Source organism: Phyllostomus discolor, chromosome 2 (assembly GCF_004126475.2).
Source record: "Phyllostomus discolor isolate MPI-MPIP mPhyDis1 chromosome 2, mPhyDis1.pri.v3, whole genome shotgun sequence".
Classification (NCBI taxonomy): domain Eukaryota; kingdom Metazoa; phylum Chordata; class Mammalia; order Chiroptera; family Phyllostomidae; genus Phyllostomus; species Phyllostomus discolor.
The window spans coordinates 149,440,376-149,456,693 of NC_040904.2; the positions used below are offsets into that span (position 1 = coordinate 149,440,376).

The 16,318-nt window shown below is 40.5% G+C and overlaps 1 protein-coding gene across 2 annotated transcripts in view; it reads left to right on the plus strand.

Moving 5' to 3' along the window:
* The window catches only part of PTPRR (protein tyrosine phosphatase receptor type R), a 242,574-nt gene that overhangs the window by 146,749 nt on the left and 79,507 nt on the right, over nt 1–16,318 (plus strand). For both annotated transcript variants that reach the window (XM_028532465.2, XM_028532466.2), the window contains one exon: nt 6,863–7,125. In XM_028532465.2, coding sequence (XP_028388266.1) covers nt 6,863–7,125 — 263 coding nt within the window. The remainder of the gene's footprint in view (nt 1–6,862; nt 7,126–16,318) is intronic.

The following is a 16,318-nucleotide window of genomic DNA, read 5'->3' on the forward strand; positions in this document are numbered from 1 at the left end:
TTCTAATTTTTATGTATAATCTCTAGAGACTGAGAGAAATTGGATTAGGCTCCTAGGTGGAATTATTTGGGACAGAACCATTTTCCAACGTATGTATATGTCTCACACTAATTTTCAATATTTTTATGGATTAATAAAAATTATTTAGGTAAGAATATAATCTTCTTACTAAGAAGAAAAATAATAATAGCAATAAGAATTTGTTTCTTGTATGTATTGCATACTTACTGGTATTAAATTTACTGCCTGGTATTAAACATCTAATGTATTTTTAATCCACATTATTGAGATACAATTAACATACAAATAACTGTACATATTTAATGTACACAACTTGATGAGTGTGGAAATAAGTACACACCCATGAAAACATCACCACAATCTATGCCATAAACATATCCATCACCTCCAAAGTTCCCCCACTCTATTTATTATTATTTTGTGTGTCATAAGGACACTTAACATAAGATCTACCCTCTTAGCAAACTTTTTAAGTATGTAATACAGTGTTGTTAACTATAGGCTCTATGCAGAAACACTTAGTGTACACTAGTTCCCTAATTTTACTGATGAGAAAACCCCAGTTCAGAGCAGATAAGTGACTCGACAAAGACCAGACAGTGTGTGGGTACGTGTACGGGGTGTCTGAGGACAGGCACTGGGATTCCAATCCAAGTCTGCCTGGATTAAGAGTTTGAACACTTTACCAGGATGCCATGGATAATATTGTCAAATTGTGGTTTCTTTGAGCTCTGTCACTCTATCCTGTGGACATCTATTTGCAGCCAGAGGGGTCTGGTAACAGGATGAGAATGCCTACATTAATCTCAGCCGTTCAACACAGGCAGAGCTGGTAAAGGTGTACCACACCACACCTGCTATGATCACATCTCTTTGTACACTTAGCATCTTGTACTGGACACATCTGTCTCTTCTGGAAGCCTGTGAGTTTCCAGAGGACAGGGTTAAGTGCCATCTTGACATCCACAATGACTTGTGTCTGGAATAATGTAGGGATTAATTCATGTTTATTCAATTAAATGAAATAAATGAATGAGCTCCTTCAGAACTAACTGCAAAATACTGTAAAGAACAAACACATACTATGGACTGTTGGTGTCATTTTCAAATTTGAATGCATATTGATTCACACAGATGTTTTGGGTTACCTGCTTAGGAGATTTTTTCTTTTAAATTAAAAGCTGAAGAAGAGCTTTCTAGGATTTCTTTAGCTTCCTCTTATTTCTGTGTTGCTCTGGCTTCTTCCTGCTATTATTTTTTTTCTCTTGCTATAGTTTAAGTTTTATTCCTTTCTCCTTTTCTTTTTGAATAATCAAAAGATTTTATTGCATCCCGAGATTTAAATAAGCTCTAAAGGCAAAGTAAAAAATATTGGCTGACCTCCACTATGGTAAACTTAAAACAAAGTGCATTCACACAGAGAAATAGGTGCATGCTACATTCTCGACCTCAAGCTGTGCATTGGAAAATTTCTGACCCACTTTTCCAGAGGTTCAGGAAAGAGGTTGGGAAGAAGGATGTGGGATTTACAAGAATGATATATTTCAAACAGAGGGCAGTGCTCACAGGCGTAAGTCAGGAAATCGGGATTCTAGACTTTATTTCTAATCTTTCATAAATTATTAAACCTCTCTGGGTTTAAATATAAAATGAGGAGGCCATACCAGGTGGTTTTTAAATAAGATCCCTTATACCAGGTTTCTCAACAGCAGCACCGTTGACATTTTGGGCCAGATAACTTGTTCAGAGGGAGGGGGTCTGTCCTAGGCATTGTAGGGCATTTAACAGCATCCCTCCCATCTGCCCACCAGATGCCAGCGGCACCCCCGACACAGTCCAGGACGACAACCAAACCATCTCCGGACGTTGCTGGATGTCCCAGGAGAGCGAAATTTCTGGGCTGAGAACTATTGCCTTGTAGCTTATTTCCATGTAAATGCCTTATTGCTAAGTGGCAAACCTGTCATTTTTTCCACATGTTTTCAGACAGCCCAGTCTCTCTCTTGAGTATTTTTTTAAAAGTATCTTATAAGCATCATACACTTTCTAAGTTCAGCTTCCCCCTAATTAAAGAAATTGCAGTTGGTTTGTGCATATACTGTACAGGGGCGGATTAAAAATTGACTCGACGCAGAGATGAAGTAAACAGACGACTGTAAGATAATGGCAGAGGCTCCTCATCAAGAACATAAGCTTGTGAAGGGTAAAGGAGGACTTTGGACTAGAGCCTGTTTAACACAAACAGAATCATAAAAGTGACCTGCCAAGAGCTATGGTGAAGGCCAACCTTTCCTTGGTTTCCTTGTTTCCATTTTGAACTGTGCTTCTCCAAAATCCAAATGTAAAAAGGCAAGCAAATGTTCTGATATGCAATACGTATTATATTTAGTTGGCAGGAACTTAGAATATATATTACATATGCTAAAACCTTATATATAAAACCTTCTATTTATATTCTTCTGTAAATGTAAAGATATATTTGTTTCTGTTCTCATTCAGAAAAATAACTTACTTGCAATTTAAAATAAAAAAGAAAACACCTGTCCCACCTTAAATTCTATTCCCTCTTTCTTTAGTAGCTATGCGTTTAGCTTAACACATGTGTCAACTGATTGGTATTGTTCTCAAGGGAATTTTGGTTTTGCAGAGTGGTGTGGTGACAAAGTGTCTTTTAAGGGTCACAGAAGCTGAAGAGAAGCCCCATCCTGAAGTATTATGCACAGGGAAAGGGAATACATCTTCAGTGTTTTTTCTCCTGTCGCTGGTGGGGGTAATTATAGTAACAGTAAGAAGGCTTATCATTTAGCATTAGACATCTTTCTTTAGTAATATTTGTCATGGACTATTTAGAACCCATTGCTTTAAAAAAATGCAAGACTTAGTTTTGCCCTACCAGAGTCAATAACTAGCACCAGTATAAAAGTTTCCAGTGGATGAGGAAGTAAACTGACCTAAAAGACATTAAGGATTCCCTATAATTTCCTGGCAGTTCAAATTATATCGATAATATGCATTTCTAATTATACCTCAGATGTGCACAATCTTTTTCCTCAAGAAGATCTTTCCATCCACAAAAGATCTATTCATAGAGTTGGTAGTTTTCAAACTCAGTGGCAAGACCCACGTCTGTGGCAGGTGGGACTGCAGTCCCTCTTCAAGAACAGTAGTGCGTTTTCTTTAGTCATGTAGAAGCTTTTTAATTTGATATAGTCCCATTTGTTTATTCTTTCCTTTATGACCCTTGCTTTAGGGGACATATCAGTGAAGATGTTGCTGCATGGAATGTTTGAGATTTTCCTGCCAATGTTCTCCTCTAGAACTTTTATGGTGTCACGACTTATATTTAAGCCTTTTATCCACCTTGAATATATTTTTGTGTATGGTGTAACTTGGTGATTGAGTTTCATTTTTTTGCACATAGCTGTCCAGTTCTTACAACACCATTTGTTGAAGAGGCTATTTTTACTCTATTTTATGCTTCTGCCACCTTTGTCAAATATTAATTGACCGTAGACACTTGGGCTTATTTCTGGGCTCCCTGTTCTGTTCCATTGGTCCATGTGCCTGTTTTTATGCCAGTACCAGGCTGTTTTGATTACAGTGGCCTTGTAATACAGTTTGGTATCAGGTATTGTGATCCCTCCTACTTTACTCTTTCTCAAAATTGCATCAGCTATTCAGGGTTGTTTATGGTTCCATATACATTTCTGAAATGTTTGTTCTATATGCTAAGAAAATAAGCCAGGCAGTGAGGGACAAATACCTTATGATCTCACCTTTAACTGGAACATAATCAACAAAAGAAAAAAGCAAACAAAATATAACCAAAGGAATTGAAATTAAGGACAATCTACCAATAGCCAGAGGGGAAGAGGGAAGGGACGGTGGGGAGAAGGGTTTTCAGGAACTACTATAAAGGACACAGGGACAAAACTAAGGGCGAGGGTGGGAGCAAGGCAGGGGAGTGGGTTTGGCTGAAGTGGGGGGAAGTGGTGGGGAGAAAATGCAGACAACTATAATTGAACAACAATAAAGTAATTTATGAAACAAAAAAATTTTATATAAAAGAAAAGAACAGTAGTGCATTGGCAGAGAGTAGCGTCAGAGCAGACACAAGGGGCTGCAAGGTGCAGGCCAGAACTGCCTCCAGCCGGCTCCGCCACAGCTGAATGTTGCGGAAGGGAAGCCGGGTTATTTAGCCGGACCTCCACTTCTTTGATATATAGTAATAATTATACTGGACGGACCTCCGATCCTCCTGTGTCCATCCAGACTCTGATTCCCTCTGTACCCCTAATTAAACAGTCACTTAACGTATGTTCACCTCTGTTTTCTACCCCTCTGCCCCCCAACCTTCTGGCTGGTTATGGCAATCTGAGATGTTGGATTGCAGACAAGGCCTGAGACGCGGTTACGTTTAGTTTTCACTCCACGTGAAATGATTCCCAAGCTTCCTTTCACATTGCAATCTCTAGGTCTTCTTAATTTTGAATCGTCTTTTCTCACGACTTTGCTTGAGTTTTTTTTTCAGGAAGGGTACTCAGTAAATTTTCTGAGACCTTGAGTATTTGAGAAATTCTGTTGGTTTCATATACACAAACATCAATTCATCTATTTCTGGAATTCATGCATCTTTTGTAACGTATTTTTTCTCAAAGTTATGAAAAGTTGGCCCCATTTTATTCTCACCTTTACTCTTCTTTCAACTAACTCATGCATTTTTTAAACTAACAATTTTTTTCATTCCATATCCCTAAATTCCATAAGAACAGAGTACTGTCTATTTTGTTCATAGCAGAATATGATGTACCTTTCACAGTACATGACGTAGGGGACACTGGAAATAGTTTTGAATGGCTAGCCCCTCTTTCATTCATTCTGGTGTCTCATTTAACACTTACTGTGATCGTTCTCTAACTTCTGTATCCTATCTTTTCTCTGTCTTCATCTTCACCTCTTATCCTTCTGCTCCACATTCCAGGCAGTCTCTCTCTGCCTTCCATACCACTGGTTCTGTTTTCTGCATTGTCAGTTCTGGTCTTTATTGCTCGCAAAGGTTTACATCCTGCTGCTGAGTTTTCAGTTCCTTGAATTATTTTCTTCTTAATCTCAGCCTGATACATTTCATCTTCGATAATTGTGTTTTTATTTCAACTGGAGTTTTTAAAATAATCTTACCTTGTTGAATAGGCTTTTTTTAAACCAATATATTTTGAGAATACTGGACAAATATTTTCTTTTTTTTAAACATTTTATTTATTTATTTTTAGAAAGGGAAGGGAGGGAGAAAGAGAGAGAGAGAGAGAGAGAGAAACATCAATATGCGGTTGCTGGGGGCCGTGGCCTGCAACCCAGGTATGTGCTCTGACTGGGAATCAAACCTGCAACACTTTGGTTCACAGCCCTCGCTCAATCCACTGAGCTACGCCAGCCAGGGCCGGACAAATATTTTCTAAAATTTTCCTGAAATAAGTTATTTCCTCCATAATTTTAGGTGAATTCTTAACTTTCTTTTTTTTTTCCTGTTCTTCCTTTAACAAGAAAAAAATATATTTAGACTTTGTGCCTTTCCAATATACAAGTTACTAGAATTTAAAGGAACTTTGAAAGAAAAGGAAAGAAAGAATTAGCCTCATGACTTGTTGGAGTAAATGTGATCGAAAAGTGGCAGAAAAGCCTTATCCTCTGAAATAGCACTCATTTAGCTAATGGATTCCAGAAATTAAACAGCAGGATGCAGAGTCCGTCAGTGCTATAATTGCAGATAATGGGTTAAGTCAGCTCTTCATGGGAATTAACCCATCAAGGCACTTCCTCGAACAGACCTGAAGAAGCACCTGGACACTTAGTTTCTGCAGGAACTGGAGTAGAGGCAGCATCAAGACAAGAGAAACAATATCAACTTGTTATGTTGTATACTTTAAACTTAAACAATGTTGTATATCTATTATATCTCAGTAAAACTGGAAACAATTTAATTTAAATAAAAATAAATAAATTTTAAAAAGAAAAGAACCTGTAAAAAAAGGAAGCCTAAGGACAGGAATGACAAACTTGGCTCACCTCACAGTACAGTCCCTTGGATTATCTCAGCAAAGTCGGTCTGATTGTCTTAAGAGTTTAAAAGTGAAGATCCTACCATTTCGGAACTATATTAGCCATTCTAGAAACAGCTCTTAGAATGCAGGAAAGTGATACTTTATTTTTCTATGTGCATTAAAAATTAAAAAGGGGGAAGGGTAAGAAAAAATATTCTGGATATCCCAATTATTTTTTGATAAATGCCTTAAATTTAATTATTTTAAGTATTTACTACATACTCAAGATAATATAAGACTAACACAGGTATTAACCAATATCAGAAATTACAGTTTTTAGCACAACTATTATTTCATTAATGGTTTGCAGGACTTTCCTCTTACATCTTGTACTGGAAGCAGATCTGATCTCTGTTTCCATAATGTCATAAGCCCACATTGCATGGATATTCCTTCCATAAACCTTTCCTTTCATTCATTTTAATGAAAAGCTTACATGTGCTCAAACTGACATCTGGCATTTTTATAAAATTAGCCAAATTTGCTTTTAATAATATTTGGGAAATAAATTCATGTACATGAATATTTAATGTGTTTGTGCACATATCTAAAAATACTAAGTATATTCTTTTGAGGAAAATCTCAATACCACAAAACTAAGAACCCATCCAGAAGTCTTTGCTTACTTGCGCTATCATCATTAAACCTTTACTCTGGCTTGCTTTCTAAGTTGGGGTGGAAGAGATCATACTTTCTTGCTGAGTGTGAAAAAATGTGACAAGAGCCCTTATGTCTTTCTATAGATTCTTTACAGATTAAAAGAAAAGTTTCAACTTTCTCTGAGACAAGATAAAGAGAAAAATCAAGAGATCCACCTATCGCCCCTCGCCTTACAGCCAGCCCAGTCCGAGGCAAAGACGGTCAACAGCATGGTCCAGCCCGAGCAGGCGCCGAAGGTGCTGAGTGTGGTCGTGGACCCTCAAGGTCGATACGCTCCCGAGATCAAAGCTACCACCTCTGTCTGCCCTTCTCCTTTCAAAATGAAACCCATAGGACTTCAAGAGAGGTAAGAGCTTTTTCTGTATCCCCCACATGTTGACTTTTTTTTAGAGTATTCATCAACTAAAAAGGATAGAACTAGAAATGATTGGAGAGTAACTAGAAATTGCTCACTCCCCAATGGACACCAGAAAGAGTTTTTCTCGTCTCCCCAAGAATCCAGCTGTGTTACCCAAAAGGTTTTAGCTACATCTGATTTTGTTAGACTGGTATAGACCCAAGCCGAGCTCATTTTCAATGACAGGGCAGCTTCTATCATCATGTACTGAGTGCTTGTTGAGGGCCGCCAACCTATCCTGTTTAATTGTCACCAGAACTCTGGTAGATAGAACTGGAAATGAACTTCAGGCATTTCCCACCAAAGCCACTTGGTTTGGAGTGAGACAGAAGGAGATGACCCCACCTATTAACTTGATATAGTTTTCCCTCTGCTTCCTTTGAGCAAAACAAATGCTATGTCAAGATTCATAACATTCTCTGTGTTGCCTTACCTGCCTTGGTGATGTTCTTATACATTGTCATTTAAAACAAATCCAATGTATGAAGCTAGAGTATGCAAAATTCATAAATGAGGGGCAAATGTTTTGTTTCCCCAAAATTTTAAGGAAAGCGTTCACATGGCATTTTTTAAAATAAGAAGGCTCATGATTATATTTAAAATATGATTTATATTATATTCAACATTGCATTTCAGAATAGTGGAGGAACTAACAATTTTCAAGATACACTCACAGGTTCATTTTTTCCTTATTTTACTACATCTCCACTTTCTCTTACCCTCCTTTTTGCTGCCTTAGGTTTGTAGATCACGCATATAAATTTGATTGTATTTTCCATCACACACACACACACACACACACACATACCACATGCCTTTAGAAAATATAGTTTGTGGCTTTAAGGACAGCAGAAGACCAAGTTGGTCATTCAAATTTCTTTGAAAGTATGAGGGGGGACTCAAAAAAAACCAGAATTCTCTTCTGGAGGGCAGGCGCCTTGTAGTACAGACTTCTGCCACTAGGTGAATGTTCTAGGAACCCATCTGTATAGGTGTACCAGCTGCCATTGTTGTGAGAGGCTGCATTTGGCTTCAGCTAATTTTTTTAAGGCTGTTTCAACGTGTTTTCTCATTTCATGATGGGTGATTTATGAGCACACTTACCTACACCACGCTGAGTGTTCAGCAGTTATAACCAAAAACAGTATCATCTCCATGCTCCACCCTCCCTGTTCACCGGATCTTGCCCCGAGTGACTTTTTTGCTTTCCCCAGATGGAAAACGTCCTCAAAGGGAAACATTTTGCCATTGTAGAAAAGGTGAAAGGAAAAACAGTAGAAGCACTAAGAGGTATCAAAATCAATGAGTTCAAAAACTATTTTGAGCAGTGGCAAAAAATGTCTCGATAGGTATATTGCAACAAACAGGGAATACTTTGAAGGTAACTGAAGTTTGAACATGGAAGAATAAATACACAATTTTTTATAAATAAATTCCATGCTGGGGGTCCCCCCTCATATTGTTGAAGAACAATGAATGAATTGAAAAGAAAGGCATCCATTGGGGTGAGCTCCAAAGTCCTTAAAGGAAAATGGAAGCAATCAAGTCATTCTAGGTACTCTTCCCACCAAATGAGCTGTAGTATGGAAAGGCTGACAAGACAGACCCTTTTCTGGAAGCTAACCAGGATGCAGACCTGGTTTTGAGACCCAGCTCTGCCGTTTCTGGATTGACTGGCTTCGTGAACCCTTCACCTATCTGTGCCCCACTTTCTTCTTCTGTAACATGAAGGGGTTAGACCTGACCTCTTCACCTCCTTCAGGTTCTCTGACTCTTGTCACCCAAATTAGTTTTATGCATTTATGTTTTCTTCCAAGAGAAACCTTGAAACAGGCATCTGAGCATCAATGGTGCCCCAAGCGCAAGGCGGCAGAAAAGACCTGCTCAGGTGCAGACAATAAGAAGGGGGTCATTTTCTATAGATGATTTGAAGAGGATAATAGACCTGACTAAAGGTCAGACTAATTTTTATTATCATCATGGACCAGCAGTTCTAAGCAAGGTCAGTGATTGAATCCTCCAGGGAGGACGTGCTCCCAGCATGCTGCCCTTTTTGGCCATGGCTGGGCATGTTTGAATTTCACAGAGCATAAAGATACATATGCATTTATTCACTTAAACAGTGGATGGTTGATAAATGAGAGCCAGCATGGTGTCTTACTCATCTCTGTGGTCCACATGAGGGACTTGAGAGAACAGGTGTGTAATCAGTAATCAAATGGATCCCCTGCCCTCGACCTACAAACGTTCCTACATCCCCACCTGTCGCCTCCCATCTGCTTCCCACCTCAAGCAGGAAGATGCTCTTCTGTCCACAGAGGCTCCCAGTCATTCCCTCCCAGTCATTGTAACCACTCCCTCAGTTTTCCTCCTCTGTTTTCAACTGTGCCCTCTTTGCTAAAGCTACCCCTCAGTATAGAAACAGGTTTTCTTTCTTATCAAAGAAACTCCCCTGACCCAATTTCTCCTCTGGTTCTTGCTTTCCTTCCTTTTCTGGATGTGTCTTATATGAGCAGAGTATATTGGCTGCCTTATTGGCCTTCTTCAAACTTCCATCCTCAATATTTCTCCCACATATCTTTGCCAAGTTTGTCAGCGGACTAACCACAAAGTACGTTTCATTTTCACATCTAGCACTAATGCCTACTTGTGTTTTGAAGAGGCATTAGTGCTCTCTTTTCCTTTGCCCTCCAAGACACTGTTTTTTGGTACTTGGGTGGCTGCCTTTAGGCTCCCACACAGACTCCTTTCTCCCCTTAACTTCTGAGTTTCACCAAAGACGTAGATTGAGCTGGGGGTACTCGTTGAGAAATCATTCATATCAGAGGTGGTAAGAGAAGAAGTGGCTGTGGCTGGATTGTCCAGTGAGGAGAGAAGAGGTGGAAAGGTGAGGCATGGAGTGAGGAATAGGACAGCACTATGAGAGTGAAATACAAGCACTGCTTTCTCTTAGAAGCCATTCCAAGCTTCCTCCATCCCCTTCCCCCTCTTTCTCTAGTCCACCTTGCTGACGCTGACTTAGCTATCTCTCCTCTGTTCTCTTCTTCTCTGGCCCCATAACGCCATGTGCATTATGGTATTAAGTATTTAAGACTTCCCAGGTGTAGGTAAAATTTTCATTTACTAATGCCTTACTCCCTAGACTCTAAGCTTCTTGAGGGCACATACATGATTTAATTATCTCTTTGTCTCTTACATATAGATCATAATTTCTGGAGAGCAAGAGATCCTGGAAATAAATGCTTGAATGAATGAATGAATGAATGATGAATAATTCCCAGGTCACCTTCCTGTAGTAGTAGGGAAGCACTTTGCTTATTCCATCATCCCTTCCTCATCTATCCTCACCCCACTTTTCTACCACAATTTCCTGCCACGATTATGCAGTGATGAGTTTTAAGAATGATAAAATATTGAAGTATGTACAATGTTCCATGGAGTCAGAAAACTTTTCTTGGGGTTTCAAGCCTTAAAACTCAGTATGTGCTCTGTACCTTTAAAATAGATTTGTGTTTTATAGCCCTCCATCCCGATCCTGGTGTAAAATGTTAATCCTTGTTCGTTACATGAAAATTTGGCTTCTTTAAAATCACCATGAGACCATAAAGGCTACATTATGAGTCACTTGTCTCAAAATCTTTGTGGTGATGCCATATAAATCTCTCATCCCTGCTAGGAAGAGTCTATTACTCTAGCATTACTAATAATAAAATATAATTTTAAGTTACAATAAATAAAATATAGAATTAAAACGTATATGTTTAACAAGTACAAAGTATATATCTGAAAATTATGAAGACTAAAGAATCATAAGGCGAGAGACAGCAGTTTCTTCATTTATTTTCCTCCTATTTCCAGCTAGTCGCCAAATTATATTGATGCTTGCTCCTTGGATTTCTCTCACTATTGATTCTCTCGTTTTGTAACCATTACCCTGGGAGCAAGATATTATTTCTTATTTGAAGTGTTGTATCTTATGATTATAAAAGGATATCGGGATGAGTGTGTTTTATATTTCTCATATTTTATTTCATCTTACCTGCCTGATCTAATTCTCTTCTCTCCCTCAATTCATGCCTCACCCCCTCCTGGTTTACCCTGCCATAACAACACTGGCATTGTTACTTTGCTATGTAAAATCCTCTCAGCTCCCCTTTGCCTGCAAGCTAAGGCACAGACCACCTTGCTGGGCCCCAGAAGTCCTGCACTGTCTGGCCCCGATCATTCTCTCCAAATCTGCTGGGCACTCTCCCTGCAAAACAGACCTCCCATTCCTTCCTCCCTGTTCTCCCCAGGCTGCTGCGTTCCTGGCCACAGGTGTGTCTCTGTTCACCTGGGCCCTCTTCTTCCTCCTTCCAGGCACCTCTAGTCTCCAAACCTCAACCCGAAACTTACCTTCAGCCATCGCCACACTCCTATCAGTGCCCACCATGACTTTTAACACCTCTGAATTCCCTTGCACGCCACTCCTCAGACAGCGATCTTAGTTAGAGACTAATTCTGAAAGGGACAGAAACCAGTTTTTGAGTGGTCTGTCCTGTCCCTTCATCAGCTTGTGAGAACCTTAAGGATGGGGGTGGGCTCAAGACACTCCTGTGCCTTCCACGGTCCTGTAATCTTGCTGCACAGCAAACACTTGGAAAATATGATGGAGTTCATTAATTAATTCATGTTCCTTTACATCTTGGGATCTCATATATTTCTGAAGAAACTTCCATAAGAACAAATAACCTAATGATAAACTACAGAGCTGAGTCTCTGTGCTAATATTACTTCTGCTATTTACTAAATAAGTGATTGAACAAGTTAATTAAATCTTTAGTTTTCCCAACCTACAAATAAGTATGAGAATATCTGTTTTACCTTTTTTTAAAGCACCCCATAAAATCAACAATGAATATAAAATGGCATCATGCCTTAGAGAAGAAAAAATAAATCTAGCATTTTAAAAATATATATTTATTTATTTTTAGAGAGGCATAGAGAGGGAGAAAGAAAGGGAGAGAAACATTGATGTGCAAGAGAAACATCAATTGGTTGCCTCTTACATGTGCCCCACTGGGGACCTGGCCCATAATTCAGGCGTGTGCCCTGACCAGGAATCAAATCTGCCACATTTCAAGTTGCAAGACGACGCCCTACCCACTGAGCCACTCCAGTCAGGGCTAGTATTCTTTTTGTTTTTGTTCTCTGATCCCATTCCTAGGTCAGTTACATTTTTGAGCTCAGGAAAGTTGAAACTTTTTTTTTATTGAATTGATATAGTTGAACCTGTCATTTGAAATCATAAATGTCTTTTAAATTGTCCAATGACATAGTTTTTCTTATCCTGTTTATAAATTGGCCATCTAATGTTATTTACCAGCTCTCAGTATCAAATTAAATCTATCCCCATCTAAGGAATGAGTCATGTTGAGTCCGTGAACTGGGGAGATAATTCCCAACGCACTGTGTGTAACTCAGAGCCCATTGGTTCTCCTGTAATGAGGAGGATAGCATGTGCCTTGCACAGCTCTTGTGACTGTTACGCTAGATGGCCAATGCCAAGTGCCCTGCCCAGCGTGAGGCCATAGTTAGTTACTCCTCCCTCTTTTTTGTTCCACCTTGTACTCAAAAGGAAATGATACAAGCCAGGTTCCAAATGCCCAGTGGGCAGAGATCACATTCAGACCCTAGAATGATATGTTTTCTGCAGTGAGAAGGCAGAGAACTTCTAAGCATGAGTGTCTGCAAATTTCCCTTTCAGGCTACTATGCGGTTTATAGGCAATTCTATGGAAAGGAAATCAGCAGGCAAACAGGTACAGTCATACCATTTTCCTGATTTTTCTCATTTGATTTTCTATTAAATGATAGGTGAACAAGGACAGTAAAAGGTGAACAAGGACAGTTACATGAGCATCCAGAGAGGGAGGGTGGGCCTGTAATGTGGCACTCTCACTCCTGCCTCAGGATTTCCTCACGGATCAGTTAGTGGGCCAGAGGAATGTGGCATCATGGAGGCCTTATCTTTCTATCACAGTGAGGCCTTCCCAGGCCCCAGGGAATTCTGATACCTAAGAAATAGACATTCTCTAACTTTTCTTAAGCTGCATTATAGAATGGTTAATTTTGGTATCACTAATACTGTACAAACAATGATATAGCACCCAGGTATGTGATTCTAAAGGTTTTCTTAGGGGCTGAGCCTGGGAGATTTCCATCAAAGCCAGAAAGATGTCTGCAGTGGTGGAAGCAATGAAACCTCAGTCACCAAGAAAATGTTGAGCATTCCACACCTAAACTCAAAGCCTTTGTTCACTGTAATTTCCTCCAGGCAAGGTGGAATGTCCTGACTTCTGCCCACTCCGCCTCCTAGCAGAGGAACATTTCAGTGCTCAAAAATTTGAACTTAGAAGATACTTATTTGTTCCTCAACTGATCTGCCTTTGGGAGATTTTTTAAAATATATTTTATTGATTATGCTGTTACAGTTGTCCCATTACCCCCACTTCTTTCCTCTCCACCCTGCACATCCTCTCCCACCCACATTCCCCCTCCTTTAGTTCATGTCCATGTGCCATAAGTTCTTTAGCTTCTACATTTCCCATACTATTCTTGCCCTCCCCCTGTCTATTTTCTACCTGCCATCTATCTACTTATTCTCCATACTTTCCCCCCACTCTCTCCTAAGGAAAGAATAGAGTGGATATAACTGAATATCCAGTATGAAGTATATGAAAATAGTCTGGAAATTAAAATCTGTATTCATGAAACAGACCCATTAATGAGAATGGATCTAACTCCCTCCTTTTCTGTCAAGTGAAACTGACACCCAGAATCTTCTCTGTTAGGCCTTGGGGGGAGGGTCCCTAAGAGCACAGCCTGAGACAAGAATGCTTGTCCAAGTGACTGGTTGAGAGGACACCCTCAGGAAAAGCCCTAAGGAAAGTAGGGGAAGCAGAACAGAGGAGAAGCCAAGTGCAGAGGTGGTTTCAGCTGACGTCTGGCCACAGGCTGATCACACAGGGAGAGCTGGAGCGTGAGGGGCACCTCCTGAACAGCTTTTCCACCTCAGGGCAAACAGACTGGACCTCTGTGCCCCACATCAGTCAGCCTGATTTCAAGCCATCCTGGGGATGGGGGAGGCTTAACTTCCTAGGCCTCTCTGGACAGGCCATTCCCATCAAGGAGGGGTAGGGCATGATTCTCCAAAGAGATGACAGCTGTGTGCCATTCACAGGCAATTCTCCCAGCAGCAGCAGTGAGGCAGGGGAGGATACGGGCACCGGATCTGGGTGGGGCACCAACTGCATTACTACACTTGCCAAAGGTTACAGTGCTAGTTACAGCAGAGCTAGATTGAAACCTAAGGGTTTTTCTCAATTACAGCTTACATAATACTATTACGTATTAGTTTCAGGCATACAGCATAGTGGTTAGACCATCACGTATTTTACAAAGTGGTTCCCCCTGATATTTCAAGCATCCCCCTGGCCCCATACGTAGTTGTGACAGTGTTATTGACTATTCTCTCTGCTGTACTTTATATCTCTATGACTGTTCTGCAACAACCAATTCGAACTTCTTAATCTCTTCACCTTTCCCCCAATCCTTTCTGGCTGTTATACACATACCACATAGCCTTCTGCAAATAAATACTATTTGTTCTCGTGGCACCTCTGACCTGGCACCACTGAACAGACACTGTCAACGGTGACTCATTTCCTTGGCCTGCCAGCATGGGGATCATATAGATAGCGAACGGCCATTTAGAAGTCAATCCGAGCTTAACTCCAATTAGCATCAATAAAAACAGCAGTTCGGTGAGATTGTTGGCCCTTTACAAGTGTGGTCTCATTTAATCCTCACAAAGGACTGATTATCCCCTCCTCACAGCGAGGAAACTGCTGCTCAGAGAGTTGAAGTTGCAGCCCCAGTAACCTGATGATCAGCTACTGGTGAGTGTAAGAGTGACAAGCAGAATTTGAACCCAGGCAGCCTGGCTCCAGAGGCTGCACTATTAACAAGGATGATGTTGCGGGCAGGGGCGGGGGCTGGTGGTGAGGGAAGTATAGATAGCCTATATTCTGTGGAAAATAAGTAGATGACAAATGAATGTACTTAGTAAGTAGATGTGTTGCAGTGCCACACTCTTAGCAAATCTCATGATTGGCTTTGGGGATATTTTTCAGATTCTAAATCAAGTAAAATTTAGTTTTGTGCAGTAGACTCGGTATGGGAATTGCTGGAGGGAAAGGGGCGGGGGAGGTGGAAGTGGGCAGAGGCAGGATAAGTGAGAGCAGACAGAGACTTCAGGTGGTGAGTGAATGATGCATTGTGCAGATGAGGTTTTATTGAGTTGTATACTTGAGACCTGCATGGTTTTGTTCACCAATGCTACCTTAGTGAATTCAATTAAAAAAAAAAAAAACTGTTCTCATGGAATTTGGCATGGGGGCTCTAGATTGTTCGCACCGTGTGGATTATAACTGAGCTCATTACACTACATGTGTGGGGGACAGTGGGCATGGGAGGGCACATGCTCATGCACCTCCACCAACTGCTATCCCTACAGCAGGAAGAGAGACAAATAATACAGGCTAGCACGCTGACCCCTGGCTGGTGTGGCTCAGTGGACTGAGCACTGGCCTATGAACCCAAAGTGGTTTGATTCCCACTCAGGGCACATGTCTGGGTTATGGGCCAGGTCTCCAGTTGGGGGCATATGAGAGGAAACCAATCAATGTTTCTCTCCCTCTCTTTCTCCCTCCCTTCCCCTCTCTTTAAAAATGATAGTTTTTTTAAAAAAGCTTACATGTTGATCACTAGCCTACCACACACCAACCACTGTGCTAACATATTATCTCATACACTCTTCACAACACCCCTTGAGGCAGGAACTATTTTCATGCCTTTCTTGCAGGTGAGCTAACAGAGACTTACAGAGATTAAATAGCATGCTCGATATCACAAAGGAATAAAGACCGAGTTGGAGATTCAAGTTGGGGCAGTCTGGCTACAAAGCCTGCACCTAACCACTGTGTTCTACTTCTTCCTCAATGATGCAGATGATGAAACTTCTACACTTCTCTCATTTTTTTTTGTGATTGTACCCTTACAAAATATTTTCATGGGGATGTCCAGAGTTGGGGAGGCATTGG